At 22.4% G+C, this 24,699-nt stretch overlaps 6 protein-coding genes across 6 annotated transcripts; 1 reads left to right on the forward strand and 5 right to left on the reverse strand.

The window, feature by feature from the left end:
• Positions 1-176: 176 nt before the first annotated feature.
• PBANKA_0105000 (ubiquitin-conjugating enzyme E2 PEX4, putative) lies at positions 177-993 on the reverse strand (the record flags this gene model as incomplete). Its single annotated transcript, XM_034568083.1, has 5 exons — positions 177-253; positions 332-457; positions 591-699; positions 767-827; positions 917-993. 5 exons carry the CDS (start codon positions 991-993, stop codon positions 177-179), a joined length of 450 nt encoding a protein of 149 aa, XP_034419649.1.
• A 1,391-nt stretch (positions 994-2,384) lies between these two features.
• Positions 2,385-3,153, reverse strand: PBANKA_0105100 (conserved Plasmodium protein, unknown function; the record flags this gene model as incomplete). The annotated part of the gene is made up of 5 exons (XM_034568094.1): positions 2,385-2,456; positions 2,550-2,611; positions 2,721-2,859; positions 2,965-3,013; positions 3,101-3,153. The coding sequence occupies 5 exons, from the start codon at positions 3,151-3,153 to the stop codon at positions 2,385-2,387; spliced, it is 375 nt and encodes a 124-aa protein (XP_034419650.1).
• Positions 3,154-4,152: 999 nt separating this feature from the next.
• PBANKA_0105200 (polypyrimidine tract-binding protein, putative) lies at positions 4,153-6,717 on the reverse strand (the record flags this gene model as incomplete). Its single annotated transcript, XM_034568105.1, has 5 exons — positions 4,153-4,239; positions 4,372-4,575; positions 4,754-5,011; positions 5,161-5,297; positions 5,439-6,717. 5 exons carry the CDS (start codon positions 6,715-6,717, stop codon positions 4,153-4,155), a joined length of 1,965 nt encoding a protein of 654 aa, XP_034419651.1.
• A 2,014-nt stretch (positions 6,718-8,731) lies between these two features.
• On the reverse strand, positions 8,732-14,211 carry PBANKA_0105300 (conserved Plasmodium protein, unknown function; the record flags this gene model as incomplete). Its single annotated transcript, XM_034568116.1, has 2 exons — positions 8,732-8,765; positions 8,909-14,211. The coding sequence occupies 2 exons, from the start codon at positions 14,209-14,211 to the stop codon at positions 8,732-8,734; spliced, it is 5,337 nt and encodes a 1,778-aa protein (XP_034419652.1).
• Positions 14,212-16,781: 2,570 nt separating this feature from the next.
• On the forward strand, positions 16,782-21,320 carry PBANKA_0105400 (coatomer alpha subunit, putative; the record flags this gene model as incomplete). Its single annotated transcript, XM_034568127.1, has 4 exons — positions 16,782-20,609; positions 20,800-20,941; positions 21,032-21,177; positions 21,285-21,320. The coding sequence occupies 4 exons, from the start codon at positions 16,782-16,784 to the stop codon at positions 21,318-21,320; spliced, it is 4,152 nt and encodes a 1,383-aa protein (XP_034419653.1).
• Positions 21,321-22,297: 977 nt separating this feature from the next.
• PBANKA_0105500 (glutaredoxin-like protein) lies at positions 22,298-22,948 on the reverse strand (the record flags this gene model as incomplete). The annotated part of the gene is made up of 1 exon (XM_034568138.1): positions 22,298-22,948. The coding sequence occupies one exon, from the start codon at positions 22,946-22,948 to the stop codon at positions 22,298-22,300; it is 651 nt and encodes a 216-aa protein (XP_034419654.1).
• Positions 22,949-24,699: the final 1,751 nt, after the last annotated feature.

Consider the following 24,699-nt stretch of genomic DNA (forward strand, 5'->3'; position numbering starts at 1 on the left):
CTATATTGCATATGCATTTTTATGAGATAAAAAGAAATAAATAACTCACATTGATATATGTTTTTGTCATATTATAGAAACATTTGAACAAACATTATGAATAGGGAAAAAAATCCTAAATTTTGTTTTCCATATTTTCTTTTTTCTTTTTTTCTTTTTAAACTACTAAAACACAATCACATCGCATATTCCTTAGTATACATTTTTGCCATGGATTTAAAACCCTTTATATCCCCAAACCGTATTAAATTGCCTAAAAAAAAGTTCAAAATATAAGTAATAAATATACATAATATATAACGGGGATACATATATATGAAAACATTTTTACCTGCATCACAATTTAATGGGCTTTCGGCGTTTGGTTCATTCAAAAGAAAAAGAATAGCGCGACATAAGGATTGAATTGTCCAAGCGGGACTCCAATTTGTTTTTAGTATATCCATACATAGTGCTCCTTAAAAATTAAGTAACAAAATAATTAGATCGTAAAATAGGAAAACAAATAAAATCAACTAGCTATATAAATATGTGTGCAAAAACTCATATAACCAAAATTTGAAGGTATATAGATTTATTAAGTCTTATACCTGTTGTAAAATTTACATTAGGATGAAATACTTTCGTTATAAATGTTATCATAGGTGGGTCAATTGGGTATGTGCTTTTGCATTTTATACTTAGTTTCCATTTTCCTCCCTAAATAATTAAATATATATTTTTAACATGAACATGTCAGGTGGATTTTTTTTTTTTTTTTAATTACCTCATATGGTGAGTCCTTTGGGCCCTTTATTATTGCTTCCCATTCGTATAAATTGTAATCACTATAAAATGAAGATGTATGTCTGCAGATATAGAATAACATTAAAGGGAAAATAAAATGATATTCTTTTTTGTTTTTATATAAACATACCTATGTGACAAAAAAATGTCAGGGTCATTTTGCTTTTTAGCTTCCCGAGACTCAATTAAAAGTCGATTTTTCGCCATTATATATGATATATTTATTTAATAAAAAAAATTAAATAAACATAATAATTTTATTTTTGGTGAAACTAAAAGGTTATTGGTCTTGACATATATAAATAAGGGAAAAATGTATTTTATTTTTTTAATCTACAATTAAAATTCCTTGTATATTAATATTTGTCTTTGCGCCTTTATACGAAACGTAGTTTATTTATACCCATTTAAAACTTATTTTTTACACATAAAATTGATTAAACTATGTTTTGGTGAAATTTTTTAAAATTAACTAATTCTTCTACAATAAAAATAAAATAATATTTGAAAATATTTTTTATAGAATTAGGAATTAAAACAGCACCAAAATTTATATCTTAAATTTATTGTCTGTATATTTCATTCTTTAATAACAAATGGTAAGCGCGATAAAAAATGATTGTAAAAAATAGGTGACTAAATATTGTAGTGTGAAATGAGAAAAAAGTAGCATTAATACATTTGAAAAAAAACGGAAATAAATTTTATTTTTTGAAAATATAAAAGTTTAAAACACATGCATACATGCCTATATATGCAGTATGTATAATAAATGAATATATATCAAACATATATTATGCGAAAAAAATAAAATAGTATTTAAAGTTATTGGAAAACATTGTAAATATAAAATTAATCAGGAAAAATAAAGAGCTGAAAATGGATAAAATTCAAAAAAAATATTTAATATTAAAGGCTATTAAATAAACATATTGAAATTTTAAAATAAAAAAACACACAAATTTATAAAAAAAAAAATTAAAGTGCTACAAACTGAAAATAATTATTTCCAAAACAAATTATATATACATGATAATTAATTAAAAAAAAATCAAATTAAAAATTAACAGTTTAATATCTGAACAAAATTATTCCATATAACTTATACAATGATATAATGTATATGCCTATATATGTTTAAATTAAAACAAAAAAACAAATAATTCACCAACTATCTCAAAATTTCCACTTATATATATTATGACTAGCAATTAATAGTATATTACTTGACTGACTGTTTTCTCATTTTAAGTATTTTGTTTTTTCTATTTTATTTCGGGTATATACTAAGTTTCCAATTATATATAACATTTATTTCTATACTAAAAATAAATTTAACATTAGTATGTATACTTCATTGGTATATTTAGGTTCTTAAAATGGAAATATGTTTTTTTCGTTTTTACTTGTTTATTTTTTTTGACTAGTTTGTCTAACATGTTTAGCAATTTCGAAAAAAAAAATAAAGAAAAATAAGCAATTCATACAAAGCCACCATTTCTATAAGTGCTACTCAAGTAATTGCAATTAATGAAAAATGTGAATAGGAAACAAAAAAAAATAAATGTAATGTAGTTGTCAATTTATTTATTATTAAACTATAAGTTGTTAATATCCTTTTTAAAAACTTCAAATATTTTTTGAGAATTTTTTAACATCACTCCTTTTACCTGCACGGCAATAATAAATGTTATTTTAAATAATATTTACTTTATTAAAAAAATGTAAAATAAGAGATAAATAAAAGAGCGTAATAAGACAACCTTATTCTCAACATATTCCTCCGTTTTAATGATAGATCGTTTCACATTTTTTAACTGTAATGCTTTGGAATAAAAATATGGATTTATATATGTATGATAATATTCAAAATAATATGTAAATACAAATACACGTATATACAAGATTGAATAGAAATAATATATGTAGCAAACCAATAGTTTGAAATGATTCCTTTATTTTGTCTTTTTCTTCATATAATCGTGTTTCTTCGCCATCCAAAGAATTTAAAAATACTTCAATTTCGTAGCTAAATTTATCAGTTTCTCGTCTTTCTAATTCACTTTTATTTTTCTTAAAAAATAAAACATAGACAATCGTGTATACTTTTCAAAACGATGATTAATTAGAATAACCAAATTTTCATTCTTTTATATTTTCTTTATTTTTTTTACACACCCTCATCAAATAATCCAAGTTGTCCTTATAGACATCGCCAACTATTTTGCTGAAATAAAAATAATTTTTTTTTTTAATTACATAAAATCATGTCAATTGTTTTCACAATGTTCACATTTTTCGAATGCTTGCTTACTTTATTCCATTTAATGATAAATTTTTATCATTTTTAAAAATAGTAAAATCCATGATATGCGTAAAATTAGGAAAGATTTGGAAAAAAACAATTTTAGCTTAGCCAATGAAATAGTTTATAATATATATTTATATATATACAACAAAAAAGGATGTTAATATTACATTAATAGTAAACAATTAAAATGTGTGAAATAAAACAAAACAAAAGATTATATAATTTATTATTATACTTTGTCTATACACATGTATATTTTTACATATATAAGCCTATAAAAACTTGTGTGCAATTTACATATATATATATATATATATGTAGTATAAACAATTGTTAATTGATTAAAAATAAATCAGAAAAAAAAATTATATCATCAAAAAGGAGTGATATAATTAACACGACATATGGCTATAAGCTAAAAAAGGAAAAATATATAGCTCAAAAAATTTAAAACAAAATTATGAATGCTAGAAAATTTTGAAAAGCATTGAAAAGAGAGAATATGATAGAATAAAAAGTTGAAAACCAGATAATATGACATGTTTCAATCAGAATTTAAGTTAGTTTTTTATTTTATTGAAATAAAGGATTTTAAAAGAAGATAGGGTTTCAGAAAAAGACATCTTAAAACAAAATACATAATTAAATAGAATAATTTTAATAATGGTAGTAATGCATATATAGAGAGCATATATATAGATATATATAAAAGAAATTAAAATAAAAAAAACAAGATATAGAGTATAACGGCGTAAAGTAAGGGCTTGTAGAAATATACAATATAGTATATGCACATTCCTACATACATACTTGCATACATTAAATTAAAATGGTATATATAAAACACGGCGATGCATATTCCCTATTTATGCTATCTTTATATGAATTACATTAATATTTTTTAATAAATAAATCAATTTAAAAAGAATTAAAGGAAAAAACACAAAAATGTTATATACATTTTTGTGACATTAAAAAGAATAGAGATAAGATATTTGAGTAACCAAAGAGGATTATCAATACATGCGTATTTATGGACATTTTGTTTTTTACAATCATGGCAGTTTAGTTTTTGTAAATGAAACTTTCATGCAACGATCTTTAAGTTGAAAGTTGTGAAGATCCATTAAAGCTTTTGTTGCCTAAAAATGAAAAATAATATTTAAATAAAAAATGCGATTAGAAAAATAAAGCATTCATACACTTTTTTTTCCAATTTTTTCCAATTTTTTCCAATTTTTTGCCATTTTCAACCGCTTTCGTTTTAAGCTTACCGTATCCTCTGAATTCATTTCAATAGTTGCTGTAAAATTTTTCTTGCCCTCTTTTATAGGTTGAGATTTAAACTTGTTGATTTCATCATATTTGTTGAACAAAGCTATTATACATTCTTCTGTTACCTCTTCACTAACATTCGATATAAATAAAGTTTTTGTTGGTTTGCACGCTCCTTTAACATATTTTAATTGGTCAGATATCTGCAACAAGCAGTTAAGAACAAAAGGGTATGTATTTCTCACAATATGGTTGATAATGTAACGTTATTATTACTATTATTTTTGTGGAATGGATAAATGAACAAAAAAAGATAGCATATAAAGTAAGAACTAATGAAAGTATTATATATTAAATCGAAATTTCTAAATTTGAACTAACCCCATATCGCTGATCATGGTTACTAAAAAATTTCGCCTTATAAGAATCTCTATTTTTATCCTGATAAGAAATTTTTATATCATATATTTTAGAAAAATGTAACTCCAAAATGTTTTGGCAAATCTTTGCATGTTGTAAACATTCTTGAGCCAATGAAGAAAATAAATAATTCGAATATTGAATAAGAGCTGAATCTGGCTTTTCACGCAATATTTTAATTCTTGAAACATATCCATATACACTAAATAAGTTAAATAGCTATTAAGCAACAAATAATAAGAAAAAAATATGAAATAAAAGTATATATAACAGGAACATATATTTTATGCACACTATGGAATAATCATTATATTAAATTTATATGAGCAATAATAATAACAAATACGTCGATATAAAAATGAGCTTACCTTATTTACGTCACTATAATCCTTGGGAATATTATAGCAAATTAGGACAGGAGTTTTTGATGTATTTTTTGTTTCAAAATCGACAATTTTAAATTTTCTTTCTAACAATTTGTATAATTCAGTCTCTTTGATATTTCCTACAAATAAATGAAATAAAAAAAAAAAGCTGCACATGACTAGCCAATTCAAAATTTTATAATGTGCACAAAAAATTAAATTTTATAACGTAGAGATAATAAAAATAAATTTTTGTTTATCTAGTCATGTTGGCTACTTACTTGTTGGAGTTGGTAAAACCCCATGAGATGTTTGAAAAGAAAAATTATTTTTATTTTTTTGAGGATTTGGTGTAGTATAGTCCCATGCTTGCGAATTATTATTTTTAATTATAAGCTCTTTTAAAAATGAATACTGAATTTGCAAAGTATTACATCCATCATATATATTTCTATTATGTAATGTTTTGATTGCTTCTTTAGCTACTTGAATCGATTCAAGTTGCACTAAAGCTTGAAAAATTGATGTTTTTTTTGATATAGTAATAATTTTTTCAACTATTCCACATTTACTAAATAAATAATAAATTAATTCCATATCAACAGGATATTGCATATTTACAACAGATACTAAAATTACTTTTGAACATTCATTTTTGTTATATTTAGTATTTCTTTTATCATTATCATTTAACTTATCCTTTGAGTTTTCCCTATCGAAATGTTCAATCGTCCCACGCATATCATAAAGGTCGTTATTATTATATTCATTATTTGCATATCCACTATTCATATTTCCATTATTATTTTTATGATTCTCTAAAATTCCTTTAGTTGATGTATCTTCATTCATTTTTGTTAATTTTATTTCAAAAAATGATCCTTTTATTTGAGTTGGATGGTTTTTGAAATAGTTAAAAATATTTTCTTGTAAATCATCGTCATATAATTTTATTATTACACCTTCATCATTAAATGTTATTTCAGGAGTTTTGTTATTTACAAATGGTTTTATAAGAGATTTTATATCTTCTTCATCAATATCAGAAGGAATATTTTTTAAAATAAGCATATTGTTAACATTATTTTTTTCTTTTTTTAAAAATGGCATAGTATATCTACTTCCTTTCCTTTTCTTTCCTTCATTTGTATAATATGAATGTTTATTTCGATTATTATCAATTCCATGCTTCCCAATGAAACTATCTATATCACCGCTTATTGAACATTTCAAAATATTGTTATTATTATTGTTATTAAAATTTGCATTGTTATTGTTATTACTAATTGATCCAATATTAAGACCAGTATAATTATTATGATCATTGGAATTATCTATCATAAAATTTAAATGATCTTTTTCATCACAATTCATGTTATTAGAAATATCATGGTTATTTCCCCCAATATAGTTTTCTTCTTTTATTTCATTTTCGGGATTATTTAAATTATAACTATTATTTTCATTTCCCAATTGATCATCAGGATTCACAATATATCGATTAACTCCCGATTTATTATCATTATTGTCTTCCCCATTTGGCAAAATTCTCTTATTCATCTTATTGATTAATATGCCTTATCTATATTCATGTATATAACTGAAATTGTTAACTGTAGTGTTTTATGTTTATTTATGGCAACTTATCAATTTAATTTATTTAAAAGTGGCAAGTTGATGTTTACAGTTAGAAATATTATATATTTATGTAAAAAATTATAAAGATATGAAAGTAAAAATTTTATTTATCTTTGCTGATGATAATATATATCTAGTATTATGGATGCATATATATATGGGTTTCTATTATTTTATTTTTTCCTTTTCTTATGCATATCAAATTATTCATTCAAAAAAGAAAAGGCCGATATACTTGTGAAAAAAAAGGAAATTATGAAAATATCAAAAAAATATATAATATAATATTATAATTATTGTTATATTTACTATTTATCCATTTTTTTACAAACATATTTGCTACATATACAATGTGATATAATATATGCATGATAACGGTTACGAAAATGAACAATATGAAAATTTAAGAAAAAATAATGAAAATTTAAGAAAAAATGATGAAAATTTAAGAAAAAATAATGAAAAATATTAAAGAATATGGCAATTTTATTTAAAAAATTCAAATACATTATTCATAATTTATATAATAAAAAAAATTAATTTAGACTAATTAAATAAAAGAATATACAATCTTTATTTAGTAAACATTTTTCAAACGCTTATTTTATTTATTTCTATATGTACAAATGTTTTAAGTCACTAAAATAGTTCTACCTATTCTATATTAATATGTTTACTAACGATTTGTTATTATATTTAATTTTCTCGCTTTTTTGTATGTGCTATAAATAAACCATTGGAAATGTTCACAGGAAAACCATTACATATACTAATATATATGTATTCATTTCCATATATTTTAAAGTCGTATTATTACATTGTATATAATACTAATGGTAGAATTTTTCTTTGTACTTTTAGTGATAATTTGTAGCCTTGATTTGTTATCCTTATTTTATGCGACATACTATTATTAGGTAACGGTATGCATGAATATATATTCTATTTATTTTTATCACATAAAATTAATTATATCTATTTATTATGTAAAATTAATTAATGCATAGTTTTCTTTTTGGTGAACAAATTTGAAATTATATGAATCCTTATTCAGCTATGCATTTATTGAAGATAAAAAAATGGTAGTAATAAGTACAAAATTAATATAAAATAAAATTAATATATAATTTTATGAACGTTCATAAATTATTACACATAAACTATCATTTTTTTTTAATATTGCAAATAAAAAACGAAAATACTAATAATTTGTATGCACTGTTCAGGTGATTGGAGTCACACCCTCACATGCCACATGCACACAATATATATATGTATGTCTGTCGATTTGTGTCGATATATACTATATGAGTATATAACATGAATAAAACTCTGATCTAAAAATAGAAAAATACTTTACAGGCAAATATTATTAACGAAAAAAAAAATGATATAATTTCCTTAAATTATTTTTATTATTTAATGAGGTATGCCCTAATTTTGATCGCTTTGTAAAAAACATTTCTATAAATCAAAATAAAATTAATATATTCATTTAATTTTTTTAAACTAATTCTGTGGGCTTTATCAATTTTTAACATGCATATATTATGCGATGTTGATAAATTTTTAAAACTATAAACTCGCGAAAACCAAAACAACTTTTAACATAAACATGAATATGTCATTTCATAAAGTGGGTTTTCATTATACATATCTAGAACTGAATTGTTGTAAAAAAATAAAGTAATATGCGAAATTAAAAAATTAAAATTAATTAATGCTGACATTTTTCAATGGTTCCATCATAAACAAAATAAATACTGTGTTTTATGAACATGTAGGTGTAGAGGCGAATGGACGTTGTTTATGTATTCCTTTCTTTCCTTGAATGTTTGTTAATGTTATTGAATTTAAAAAAAACATATAGCATGAATACATTTTCTACCCCCATGGATATGCAAAATATGACTTAATGTTGATTGCTTGCTATTATTTATGCACTACTCTTGTTCATACTATTTATTATCCTGTACAACAAATAATGGATCCAAATAATATATATACATATCAAATGATGAAAATAAAAAGGATACACCGAAATATAATACATGGTCATATATATATATATAACATACATTTTAATAATGCATAACGTTTGTTGTATAATTACCGTTTGAGCAACTTCCTAATATGGAATATTTCTTCCTGTAAAACGATGAGCATATTTTTGTTATACTGATAATTATTTTGTTCTGAACCATAATTTAAGTGGTTATTATTCAAGCTATAATGGTTATGTGAATTAATTTCATTTTCTTTTTCTTTATCATTTGTAGTTTGCTTCTGATTAAAGACGATTTTATTTTTAAAGAGATGTCTTTTCATTATTAATCGATTTTCTTCGTCATGGTCATTATTATCATTGACATTGCCTCCCATAATTTTTGCTAACTCATTTTCTACATAATAACTAAATGCAGATATATTATTATGCATATTTTTCATAAATATAAATGCGTTTGTTTTCATTAAATCGGAATGATTTAAAGCCAATTGTTGCATACACGAACGGATCCATTTAAGACGAAATTCTGATTCTTCTAAAGATAGATTAATTGTTTTTATCAAAGATTCACATAATATTTTGCAAATACTCAATAAAGCTGGTTGGCTTATAGTTAATGATTCATTTAAAAACATTTTTTCATGAAATCTATGACATAACTGTAATACCCAAAAAGCATTTGTATTTTTTTCTATATCTATTGATAAAGCTAATGTAAATGCTTGATTATATTCATGTTCAGTTAATAATTGATTAATTTTTCCTTTTATTATAATATCTGAAGTATCCATTTTTTTTTCAATTTTGGGGTTTTTTTCATCTTTTTTTTCGTCGTCAACATCTTCTATATCATAATTATTTTTTAATTCAACAATAGATGCACGCTTATTATTATATGAAATATTGTTGCTTGCTTTATTCGTATATTTTATGTTATTTATATTTGATACATCATCTTCATTTTCTCTATATTCTTTTTTTTCAAATTCCATTTCTTCATTATATGTTACCATTTTTTGGTTATCAATTTTTTTACTATTAAGATTCATAACAATTTTATTTAGAACCTTTATATTTTCATTAAGATATATTAATTGTTCATTAATACTATAAGTAAACATTTTAAATTCTTTATCTAATGCATCTATTTTATGACTTATAGCAATTAAAGATTCTTCGTTGTTTTTCTGAGTTTTTTCATATATACCTTTTTCAATTACGCATACTTTATTATTTAACCATTTTCTATTTTCTACCAATAATTCATTTAAAGGCTCTGTTATAGATTGAAATCCAGTATTATATGCTTCTCTCATGCCTGGAACTATACTTTTCGAAAATTGAACTTGGATTTCTGATGAAATAACTGATGGCATAATTTTTTTTAAAGCATTTTGATGAACTTGATTTAAAAATTCTGTCATTCCTTTGTTATAAATTAGGTCGTTATAAAATGTATTAATATTAGATATATTTCTATCATTTTTTTCATTATCTCCTAAATTTTGTTGAATAATTTTCCTTAAATTATCATTATTTGCTCGTAATACTTTACCTATATTTGTTTTAAAATCATCTAGAAAAGTAATCAAATTTTCTGAACTTTTATTTACCATATTATTAACCGATTTCTTTAATGTATTTATTTCGGTTTGTATTTTTTCTAATTTTATTTCTTGTATATTTTGTTTTGGATTTTTCATAAAATTTCCATAATGTTTTATATTTTCATATATTTTACATATACTATTATTTATTGATGCCAATTTTAGACTCATATTTTTATTTTGATTTTTTAAATTTATAATTTCTTCTTTCATTTCATTTATTTTTTTATTGCACCTACTTGACATTGCACAAATTTCATTATATTCTTTATCTCGACACTCATCCAAAAAATAACTACCATTTTCACCTGTCTTGTTCATATTTTTTAATGGGCATATTTTATTTAGTTCATTATAAACAGTATTATATATCGTTGTACCCATTTGTTTACATATTTTATTACAGATATTTTTCATAACATCTTCATTCACATAAATTGGATAATTATTCAATTCTCCTGATTCATCAGTACATGGTTGTATATTATTTTTTACATCTTTTTTCATATTTATATAATTTTCAACCTCTTTTTCATTAACTTTTATTAAATTTGTATCTAAAATTTGTGTATCACCATTATTACATTTGTTATTGAAATTATTATCATTTTCTTTCCCCCCAACTTCTTCACTCTCTATTTTTTCTTGTTTTATCTTATTATTTATACTATTTTCAAGATCACAATTAACTTCTTCGATTTTTTCCTCCGAAATTTGTTCATTTAACATTTCATTCTCTTGAATATGGTCATTTTCATTCTTCAATTTTTTTGATGCCGAATTTGACACATTGTTTTTAAAAAATCCTAATTTGTGAAAAAACGAATTTATGTTTTTCTCTTTTTTTAAAACTTCACTTTCTAAATTTGCATTTGATTTTTCGTTATCATATTTAACTTTGTTTTTATCTTTTAATTGAGATTGAGGTAATATTTTTTCCTGACTTTCTTCTTCTTTTTTATAATATTTTGTTTGTTCATTTATTTTTAATTGGTCGTTATCCACTTGGCTTATCAATTCGATATTCTCCTTTTTTTCATCATTTTTCTCAATTTCGCTTTCATATGCTTCCCGATTTTGATCATCTTTAAAATCCATAAATCGTTTCAATACGTCTTCATGTGTTGACATTATTATATCTATATTACTATTCCCAACTATTTTATTACTATTATTGGCTAGTTCATCTTGGTTTTCTTTCTCAATATTTTCATCTGTACATGATAATAATATTTGATCATTCTCATCAAATTTATCCTTTTGATTTGAAGAACTAGAAAATATTATATCAACAATATGTTTTGTTTCCTTAAAATATACATCATTTTGAATTTCTTCTTTATTTATTTCAACAGGATCTGAAATAAATAACCTATTTTTTTTTGAATTTTCTTCTTTTTTATTATCTAACATTTCGTGAGTATTAACTATATCATTTCTTTCAGTTTTTTTATATACCCCTGTTTTATTTAATGTGTTTTCACAAATTTTATTATCAGTTAATGAAATTTTAGAAATAATGTTGTCAATAAAATTATCATCATATTTTACTTCATTATAATTGTTATTTAATTTGGAATTGCTGAGTTTATCATAATCTTTATGAATAATATGATTATCTTCTGTGTTAATCGATTCACGTTCTATCTTTTCTTCACCACATTTGTCTACTTCATCTTTCTTTGTATCAAAAAATGAGGAATCAAGATTAATTGATTCATTCTTTTTATTCACTAAGCTCAATTCTGTATTAGTATCACCACTTCTAATTAGTTCATTAGCATTTATGTCAGATACACATCTTTTAGAATCCATCTTAACATGAAAAGAATCAATTTTATCAAAAGGAGTATTCGTTTTGGAATCCAAAAAAGATGGAAAATCCATACAATTATCAGAATGATTAAATTTATTTCGTTCAATATCTTCATTAAATTTTTCACTTTTTGAACAATATAAATTAATTTTTTTTTCATGGTCCTTTTGAGTATCACATATATCACCCATTAATAATGGAATCGGAACCGAGAATGATTTGACATTGATATTTTTTTTTGCAGTGTTAAATGTTATAGAAAAAATAAAGAGATTAATAGAATTTGATGATACTGAAACATTTAAAACTTTTGCAAATTTAATAAATTCTTTTATTGTTAATATCCTTATAGAGCATAATGGCAAAATCCTTTGACCTTGCAATAATAAAAATTTAGGATGGATATTAAAATCTAGTCTTTTTTTGTTAAATATTTCTATGACAAATAACAAACTTTTATTTATATATTCTTGATTTTTATTTATAACATTATAAGATATGTTAAAGAAAACAAAAAATTCAGAAGGATCTAAAAATAGTTCTACATTTTCTATATTTGTAATACTTTTATCGAAAAAAATATTTTGTTCGATATATTCATTTAGTATATCTGTACGTTCTTCTGTACTATTATTATGTTTCACATTTGAATAATCATTAAATCTTTTAAAGGAAAAAAGAGATATACAACATCCATTATGGAATACTAACAAATAATATTCGCTTAATTTGCCTTCATTTTCCTTATTTTGAACAAAAGTATTTATTATATGAACTGAGGATATTTCAATGTTATTATTATTATTATTATTTTGATTAATACCGTTTTCTGAAACTCCTTCTTTTTCTTTATCTGTGTGTTGGTTTATTTCTTCAATTTGACATTCAATGTTACTTTTTTCCACTTTTAAAACATGTTTTATTTCATTTAAATTCAAATATTTTCGAGCATTAACCAATTGCTCGTGTAGGGAACGGAAACCAACCAAAACAAGTCGAGTTGTTTGATCCTCTTTTTGAATCTTCCAAATTAAGGAATAATAATTATTAATCAAAGCATGCATATATTTTCCATCTAAGCTAAAACAATATGAATTTAAAAATGTATTATAAGTTTGCTCTTGATTATATGTATTATCTAAAAACATGTCGTTAAATAAATAACTATATTTATAAAATATTTTTCCAAATGATATCTTAAAACCACAACTAGAAATAAGTTCATGTGTTACATTTATTTCTGAATTTATGTTATTTGTATTAATAAAATTCAATAACTTTTTAATATTCCACACACATAAATAGCTATTATGACCTGTAACAAAAAATTTATCATTTTTTGGTATCCAGCTAGCTATTTTGGGAATATTTTTTTTTTCTAATTCATTTTTTTTATTAACGTTGTCAATGTTTTTATTTTCATCTTCTGTATCATTTGGAAGCAATATATCTTTCAGTTGGTCAGAAATTTTTTTTTCATTTTGAACAGATGAAAAATTTAAACAAAAAATTAACTCAACTATATATTCATTAATATTGTATATATATAAATGTCCTTTAGTATCTAAAATTAATAATAAATTTCCATTTTCTTGATTAAAACTGACATATAAAACTTCGCTATCATATAATAATTTTATTCTTGTAGTATTTATTCCATTTTGATTTATTAATCGGAATTTTCCACTTTTTAATGCATAACATACATTTCTAGAATTTACGTCTAAAATTTGTCCTTCTTTTTTTATTATATCTGAACTTTCACTTCGTATTTTTGATATTAAATTTTCGTTTAAGGATAAAAATTTATTATTTTTATTTTTGGCTAGTTGACAATTTTGGCTAGCTTCATTTTGAAAAATGTTGTAATCTTCAATTTTATTCACAGCATCCATCACCTTTATTTTTATATTTCGATTGCTAAAAGCATGCCTAACATAATTACCGTTCGTCACGAGTTTTTCATCGATTTCTTGTACATCCATTTTCACAAAAACAACTTAAAAGATAACTTCACGTTTAAAATTTTTTTTTGTTAATTCCAAAATATTTGTGTACATACATAAACATACATATGCTTTTACAGGTATTTGTAGAATATGACCTGTTTTCACGGGCTTGGATCGTTAAAACCGCTAGGAACACAAAAAACAATATTAACTACAATCTTAAACTAATAAAATGAAAAATAAATTGAATAATATAATAATATGCAGTTTTATAATAAATATCAAACGAACTCTCCTCATGTACATGACTAGCTGCGCTCGTATACGAAAAGTAAATAACAAATATAAACAGAGTAATATATAGCGAAATAGATTATCCAGTTGTAGTTGTAATATTTAATTAAACAAAAGTCTAAAGGCGTAGGCCCTGTTTTTTTTAATGTGTATAAAATTTGTCTTCTCTTCAAAATAATGAAGATTTTCGATTGCTAATTAACTTGTGAATAATATACAGCTCTTAATTTATACATTCTTATCAAAGTATAAATAAATATGTATATATATATATATATACATATTTATTTTACTATACGAACATATATGTATATGACCATGTAATATCTTTATTTCCCACTAAAAAATAATTAAGCTTCGTCGATTTAATAAACGATGTCATTTTATTTTTTTTTAGGACAATTTATTAAAACATAAAAATGAAAAAATATAAAAAAAAAGTAATTTCTATATATAAACCAATTTGATATGATTTTATATATATTCTTCAAGGAGCATACATTTTTTATATCGATATAAATTTTTTTGGGGAAAAAAAAATTAATTAAAAACTTTTACTTAAAAATATTTCCCCATTAAACTTGAACATAAAAATAAAAAAATGTATTAGAATAATAAAAAAAATGATATAAGGTTAGTAAAATTAAATAACGATTTAAAAAAATATATATAAATTATATATATTATGCAACAATTTTAATGCTCATTTTTTTTCTACTATATTTTATTTTGTTGTCCCCCTTGAAAAAAAAAATAAAACGCTATTTTTTATTTACCTACAAAAGCTGTATATATATATATTACAATTTTTTATAGCCATATTGATATGCGTGCAAATGTTTATACATAAAATAATATAGGATGAATTTTCGAAGGTATATGTTATTATTATTTTAGTATATCCTCATAAAATGGGTATATATATTCTTAAACAATTATAATATTTTATCATTTTGTTTAACCTTTCAGCAATTAACCATTTATGAGTTTTCTAAATAAATTGTAAATTTCCGCACAAACAATTGGTACTAACCAATATATATTGCATATCATTGTACATGTATATGTACACAAATTCATGTATACACATATATAATATACTAATTAGAATTTAACTTAGTTACTACAAATATATTTACTTAAAAAAGTCCATTGAATGTATGATTTATATGTATGTTCCCTTTTGTTTGTAAATATTTTTTGCACATTTTGATATTTTTTAAACTATACAATAATAATCCCAATTATAAGTCTGATGATATATACTTGCATTAAACTATATTTTAAAACATAAAAAGTATTTTTTTTATCAAAACCAATCGCCCTACATATAATATACCTTTATATATATCTATACAGTTTTAGATTATTAAGAAATATACTTTTCACTTTTTAAACATATGTTCATATGAATTTTTGCCAACTAAAAAAATAAAAGAACCATATTTAATGTATTGTTTTTTTTATAGCCATTGAGTTAAAAATCTGACAACAATTCACAATTTTTTTTGTATATATATAATAGTTTTTTATACTAGTGCATATATTTATATTTTATTTATGTGTATGCATGGGGATATATATTTACATATATATTTTTATTTATTATATTATTTGTTCATTATTTTGCAAAAATAATTTTATTCTATCATTTATTGTTAATAAATTTATATTTTTACTTATTCGTTCCCTTTATATATTACTATTTTATTTTTTTTTTATCTTTGTTAATAAAACAAACATCAAAAGGCACAAAGAACGAAGGAATAAATCTCAACTTTAACATAAAAATAGAGAGTTTTTTATGACACTAAAAATATATTAATTTTTTTATTTATTCATTTTTTCATGTTTTTTTTTTTTTTATACAATACATAATGTTTTATATAAATATATGTTTATATAATATTCTATTTTTGTAAAAAAAAAAAAATACACCTTAGCCTGGAGTTTACATAACCATATGCATATAGTATGAAAATTACTGATAAATATATTGTGAGCTTACTTCATAAATATAATTTTTTTTTTTTTTTGCATTCATTTCTACTTTCTTTCCGTAACACATTTAATGTTTTTTTTTTTTTTTTTCATGTCCATCTTTAGATTAATATTATTTTATATATAACATTTTTCTTACTTGTGTTACCCACATCATTCAGTCAAATATATATATCCATACATTTATAAAAATATAATTTGTTGGGGTTCTCATATTTCTATAATATATTAAATTATATATATATATATCTTTCTTTTTAATACCCTTCACTACCCTCAGTTTGTTAATCAAATTGTGGAAATCCAAAAAAATGTTAGTAAAATGCGAAACTAAAAGTCAACGTGTGAAAAGTATTTCATTCCACCCAAAGATTGATCTGGTATTAGCGGGATTACATAATGGAATAATACAATTATGGAATTATAGAATAGGTATATTGATAAATAAATTTGAAGAACATGAAGGACCGGTAAGAGGTATATGCTTTCATTCCGCTCAACCTCTTTTTGTTAGTGGCGCAGATGATTATTTAATAAAAGTTTGGAATATACATTTAAAAAAATGTGTTTTTAATTTAACTGGACATTTAGATTATATAAGAACTGTACAATTCCATCTAAGCTATCCATGGATATTATCTGCTTCTGACGATCAAACTATTCGTATATGGAATTGGCAAAGTAGAGTTTGTATAGCCATATTAACTGGTCATAATCATTATGTAATGTCTGCTGAATTTCATCCAGTATATGATATGATTATATCGGGTAGTTTAGACAAAACTATACGTGTATGGGATATTAAATTATTGCGTGAAAAAAATGTAATACATTCCAACAATATGAATAGTAGTAATGATGGTATACCTGGAGTGGGTTCTATTTCAGAAAAACCATATGGCCTAGATGTATCTAATAGTTTGTTAGGTGTTAATATAGATAATGGAATGAATAGTCATTTTATGGGATCATCTCTTCATCACCAAAATAGTAATAATAATATGTTTGGAGCTTCAGATGCTATTTGTAAGTTTATATTAGATGGACATGAAAAAGGAATAAATTGTTGTACATTTCATCATAATTTACCTATTATTGCATCTGGTTCAGATGATAAATTAATAAAATTGTGGAGATATAATGATAGTAAATGTTGGGAATTAGATACATTAAGAGGGCATTTTAATAATGTATCAAGTTTATTATTTCATAAAAATAATGATGATTTATTATTAAGTAATAGTGAAGATAGAACCATGCGTATTTGGGATATAACAAAAAGGGTTTGTATTCATACATTTAGAAGAGAGAATGATCGTTTTTGGGTTCTAACATTTAAACCTAATTCCAATTTGATTGCATCTGGACATGATAGTGGAATGGTTATTTTTAAATTTGATAAAGAAAAATGCCCATATGATAAAAATGAAAATTCACTTTTTTATTGTAAAGATAAACAAGTTGTTATGTATAATATATATACAAATGAATATGTTAATATGTTTCCCGTAAAAAAAAACACGAATCCTATGGTTTCTAATTATTACAAATTATTTGTTAATAATTTTTGTACTACACATATTGCTATAATATTTTTATATAAAGAAGAAGATAAATTTTTTTATGATTTAATTATTTGCAATGGTATAAATACAGGTTCAAATAATTCTAATCGAAATTTATCACAGCCATTTTCAAATTCCCCATTCGGTGTATTAAAGTCTTGGGTTAAACGAGGTAACATATCAACGATTAAACCAGCTAGCGAAAATGATACACCATTTAATACAGAATCTGTTAATTATATAATTAAAAATAAAAGCTGTATCTATGCTACTTTTTTTTCTAGAAATAAATATATTTTTGTTGAAAAAAAAAATATTAATAATGGAATAAATAACACGAGTTTCTCGTACATAATAAATATACATAACTTTCCAGATGATAATTTATACAAAAGAATAGAAGTATATTTCAAAATAGAACATATATATTCATTAAATAATAATAAAATTATTATATGTTCAGAAAATAAAATATATTTATATGATATAAATTTAAAAAGTATACTAAATGAAATGCACCATACAGATATAATCACATCCGTTGAAATTGTCAAAGAATATATAGCTTTTGTATTTAAATATAATATTGTAATTACTACTATAGATTTAAATCATTTATGTACAGTACATGAAAATATAAGAATAAAAACAGGAACTTGGGATAGTTGTGGAAATAAAAATGTTTTTATATATAATACACATACTCATTTAAAATATCTTTTAACAAATGGCGAAAAAGGATTAATAAAATATATGAAGGAATCAGTTTATTTATTTAAAGTTTATAATAATAAAATTTATTATATAAATAGAAAACATAATATAATTAGTGATAAATTAAACGATACTGAATATATGTTTAAATTGGCTCTAATTAATAATGATGAAGCAATGGCTTATTACTATTTAGAAATGTATCGAAATTCTCAAAATAAAATTGAAAATAATAATGGAAAAAAAAGTATTTATTTTAGTTATAACTTAATTGGATATATTAAGAAAAAAGGATTTGCAAATTTAGTTCTTCAAATTGTTAATAATAATCATATAATTTTTAACATGTCTATACAGTTAGGGCATATTGAAAATGCATTAAAAGCTGCAAAAAAAATTGATAAAAAACATATTTGGAATATTCTAAGTAATCATGCATTATTGCTAGGAAATTATGAAATAGCTGAATATTCATTACAAAAAATTAAAGCATATGATAAATTATCATTTTTATATTTTTTTAGCGGAAATATAGAAAAATTAAAAAAAATGTTATCAATTTCATTACTGCGTAAAGATTTTATTTCGACATTTTTAAATTCATTATATATTGGAGATATTGAACAAAGAATAAATATATTTATACAACAAAATCAGTGTAATTTAGCTTTATTATGCTCTAACCTTTACAATATTCCTATCAATTTATCAGAAAAGGAATTTGGTTTTGATGTTACTAATTGTAATTATATTCCCACTAAATCTTTTTATTTATCCCCCCCTATTCCTTTGATTAAAATTAAAGAAAATTCCGAAAAAAATGGCGATCCCAATTTAACTTATTGGAATAGTTCATATAACTGGCCAGTTAAAGTTATAGAAAATACACAAAATTATTATTACACTGCTCAAGAAAATAAAATAAAAGAAACAGATAAAATAAAATATAAAGAACAAATAGGAAATATTAATTCAAATAATAATGATTTACTTATTAACAACCAGACTCATATTAATAGTCGAATAAACAAACTTGATAATAATCCAAACTATTATAATAATATAGATAAAAAATATGATGATAAAAATAGCAGCCTTGATGATAATAATGACATTTGGAAAGATGATGTAAATGATGATGATATAAATATTGATTTACCAGAAAATCATGATAATAATTTGTTCAATTTGAATAATAATAATAAAGGTGGAAAAATAGTTAGGGGTGAAAATATGATATTAAAAGGTTTGAAAAAAAATGGTAAAATTAGTGATCATATAAAAGCAGGAAATATACAAATTGGTTTAAAATTAATTTCAAAAAAATATGGAATTATAAATATGAAACCATTCAAACAAATTATAAAAAATGTTTATATTTCTACATATGCATATATAACACCTATTCAAAATTTTATTCCCTTAAAAATTCCAATAAATATTAACGAATATAATTTACCTGGCCATGTTCATAATAATACAAATACAACATATATTACTAAAAATTTCCTTTTTAATCAAGTAAAAAAAGCACATAAATTAGTGACTCAAGGAAAATTTCCATCGGCTTTATCTTTGTTCAGAAATATTTTATATAGTATGATTTTTGTTAATACAAATGAAAATGAAAATGAAAATGAAAAGGAATTAAATGAATATCTTAATATGTGTACAAATTACATTTTGGCTATGAGATTAGAAGAAGAAAGAAATGTTACTTCTAATGATGATCCACGAAGAAGTTTAGAATTAATGGCATATTTTACATGTTGTTCTTTACAAAATTCACATCTTTATCTTGTCCTTAGAAGAGGAATGGGTTTGGCTTGGAAAGCTCAAAATTATATTACTGCTGGCTCGGTATGTTTATTACTTTATTTTCTATGTTCTTATCACATATTTTCTTTTATTTTTATTTACACTAATGTGAACTTTGTATCATGTATTTTCTTATTTCTTTGATTGAAAATGGGCTAGATCCACAAATATTCTATATCATTACTAATTTTCTTTTATAATTCGATATTTTTTTTTTTCAATTTTATTATAGTTTGCTAAACGATTAATAAATGGAAATTATGAAAACATAAAAGGATCAGACGAAGAAATAATAAAAGCAAAAAAAATATTAATTGTGTGTGAACAGAAGAGCACAGAGCAATACAATATTGATTACGACCCGAACGATTACCGTAATTTAAACAATTTATTTAATGCACTACTAAGTTTGCAATATGCAGATAATTTCAATGTGTATATTTTTTTTTATTTTTCTTTTATAGACAATATCAAAATATGTAGCATGAGTCTCACTAAAATTAATCCGAATGAAGAAATTGTTACATGCCCCTTTTGCCATTCCATTGCAAAAAAAAGTTTTGCATCCAAGTTGTGTTCTAATTGTATAGTTGCACAATTAGGAATAAAAGTAAGATAGCGACCAGAATGCAAGCTAGCGATGTTTTTTTTATTTATTTTCCTATTAGTAAACATTCCCAATTACATTTTTTTTTACCTTTTCGTTTTATTTGATAGGCTCTTGGATTTGATTTTTTAAATAAAAATATTTAAGGACTTCCCAATATATTTTTTCTTATCATTATTATCCCTTTATTTCGTTAATTATTGAATTAACTTTTGAGATTTTTTTTTAAAAAGGTTTAATATGATAGAAATATACCAAAGCGCAAGCTGTGCTTAGTGCACATTTAACCAGTTAGCATGGTTAGTACATATAAATATGTATACATATGCTTGAATTCTTGGGGTATGTTGTAAACTACAACTGAGCAAGAACTGTGACGAATTATTATTAATTTTTGATTTTTATGTCTATGCTATTTTATGTCCTAATTTTTTTTATCATTCTTGTGTTTTACACGCATATATATATATATATATATACATATATACATATTTTGCATTTTCCTGAATACTTATGCATTTCTATTATCATTTTATAAAGACTTCCTCTTTATTTTTAAGAAATATAGTTATCAAATTTTGATACGAAACATATATTTTTTGCACACATTTTTTTTTATGAAAAGAAAATTTATATGCTTCTTTCAGTTCTTTCTCATTTCGATATTTGGCACCTTTTTTGCTAGCTACTTTAGAACCATTTATGCATAATAAACCTTTAAATTAATTTTATAAAAAAGAAAGAAAAATCAACGAAAAAAATATATATTAGTTTTGTGTGAGGAAAAAGATTACCTTATTTATTTGCATAAAAAATATGCACTGTTCATAATTTTATGTACAATTAAGTTGTAAAAAAAGCTAGCTAGTTAGCTATTTTAAACATTTTTTTATATTTGAAATTAATAAAATGTATATTTTTTAACTTTTATTAGTGTCTCTAAGAAGGGAAAGCAAGCTAAAAAGCGAGGCTTCCACAAGGTCTATTTTTTCAACGCTGCAATTGTATTTTAAAGTAATTGTTAAAAAATTTCATTTTTGATAAATACACATTTAACATTACATATGCATGTAGTTATATAAAGGGATTTTGGAAAAAAAAATATGTACAGCTTTTTATGTAATTATACTTCGAAACAGTCTGAAGGTATTATTTCTTTTAATTCATTTGTATCGTACATACTTTTAATAATATCATGACCACCTATCAATTCAGTATTAATGTATAATTGTGGATATGTAGGCCAATTTGAATATATTTTTAATTGGCTTCGTATATCTTCATCTTGTAAAATATCATATGTATTATATTTAATTTTTAAGCTATTTAACATAAAAACAACAGCATTACTAAATTTACATTGTGGAAATGTTTTACTTCCCTTCATAAAAAGTATAATTTTATTACTTTTTAATAAGTTTTCAATTTTTTTATTTATTTTTTCTTCATCATTTTCGTTATCATTTTCCATTTCCCTAACTCCATAGTTACATGATGACATATATTTCCTTAAAAATGAAGTTATTGCTCCTATATGACAATTTGTAAAACCTTTTAATAATTTAGTATCCTCATAAAATTCAAATCCATAACTATTATTATTGCCATTCATGTTAATAACATATATTTTTATTTCTTCATAATCCTCAGCTATTTCCTTCAAAACATTTATGTGCGATTCATATTCTTTACTTTGATTTGAATTTGTGTAGAATAATTTTAGCCCTCCAGACTTTTCCAAATTTGCTCGATCTGTTTCCGTTATAAATTTCATAATGTCAGCAAAAATGAAAAAAAAAAATAAATAAAGGAAAAAAATAATATATATTAATTGGAAAAATGGAAGTTTTATATATAGAAAGAACTATAACTCAAATAATAATTGAAATTTAATATAATTAAGTCTGTACATTGTATATAGTATTAAAAGAAATATATAAATCGTTGTAAGTTTGTCGTTTCCATGTTTTAAAATAGTATTTAGAGTTCATAAAATTGACCAAGGAATGGCATATAAAATTATATACATAGATAACTTTTTTATGGCAATATAAATGCACCAAACAGGATATTATTAAATTGAATATGTTTTTTTTGCTTATTTCATAAAAATATTTAAAAATGTAAAGAAAAAATATATATAAATAAACTGAATATATTTATCAATTTTTTAGTAATGTTAAAGTAAAATTAACTATCTTTTTTTATGTTTGTTTAGTATTCTAAGTTTGGTTTTAAATTGAATATAATAATTTTTAAATTAAACAAATCATAACCTTAAAAAAGAGGTACATTATATCAAATAATACATGTATGTATGAAAAGGTTTTATATATGTAAAAGTTGGTGAAAAAAAAAAAAAAACATATATTAATATGTATTTAAGTTTTAAAAACCTAAGATAAACACCAATTCTTCATAAAAACAGGTTTTATTTTCATTTCACATTAATAACATTATAATCACATTTATCCCAAAATATACCGGCTATTAAGTTGGCTTCATTTTTTCTACATTTAATATAAGATACTGTATGGATTATTATTATTTTATTTAGTTATTATATCATATTCGCTTTTCCCCTTTTAAATATTATACGTTATATATATATAATATAAACAATTCATGAAAAAAAAAATAAAGCTTTTTCCTTATATCAAAAAGGATATACACATATAATATATGTATTCCCTGAAATATGAGACAATATGCTTTTTCAAATATGTGAAAAACAACTTTTTTTTTTAAGAAAATATAAAAATATGCTAAAGAACAGTTCCATTTGTGTGTATATAAAATGTTAGAAAATATAAACACAATGTATATATAATACATTATTTATTTTTTTTTTTTGTATATCATTTCCTATTAAACCTGTGATTATAGATAAGGGCTTATCTTATACACCCATATTTCATTTATTAATTTTGAGAAAAATAAATTTCATTTTAACCACAGTTTAAGACTATCCTACATTTAATTCATAATTGTGTTAAATAATTTATTAAAATAAATATCATAATGGTAAATAATATAATTCTAAAATAATAAATAAAAATAACAAAATGGTAAATAATATAAATCATTTAAATACCCATTTTTAATCTTAGTCAAATTTTCATTGGCTGCTGGAAAATATTTTTTTATAAACTATAGTGTTAATGTTTGGAGTTACGAAAATAAAAAAGTTAAACTATAAAATTATAAGAAAACATAATATATATTATATGGAATATATAATAAAATATGTGCTATAAATAAATATATATATAGTATATAAAATAATTAAATAATAATATTAGTAGTATTGTAAAATAACAGGTGTTTTATTACTACTTAAAAATATAAAAAGTATGCATTCTTTAAAAAAAAAAAATTTATAAAATTATTATATTAAGAACATATTATATATTTCCATGTAAATGATTTTTTCTTATTAATTTATTATAGAGTAAGGAAATAAAAAAAAAAGGCATAATTATTCAAGAATATTGAAGATATTAAATTTTCCACGTCAGTATATAT

The sequence above is a fragment of the Plasmodium berghei genome (genome assembly GCF_900002375.2).
Source record: "Plasmodium berghei ANKA genome assembly, chromosome: 1".
Classification (NCBI taxonomy): Eukaryota; Apicomplexa; class Aconoidasida; order Haemosporida; family Plasmodiidae; genus Plasmodium; species Plasmodium berghei.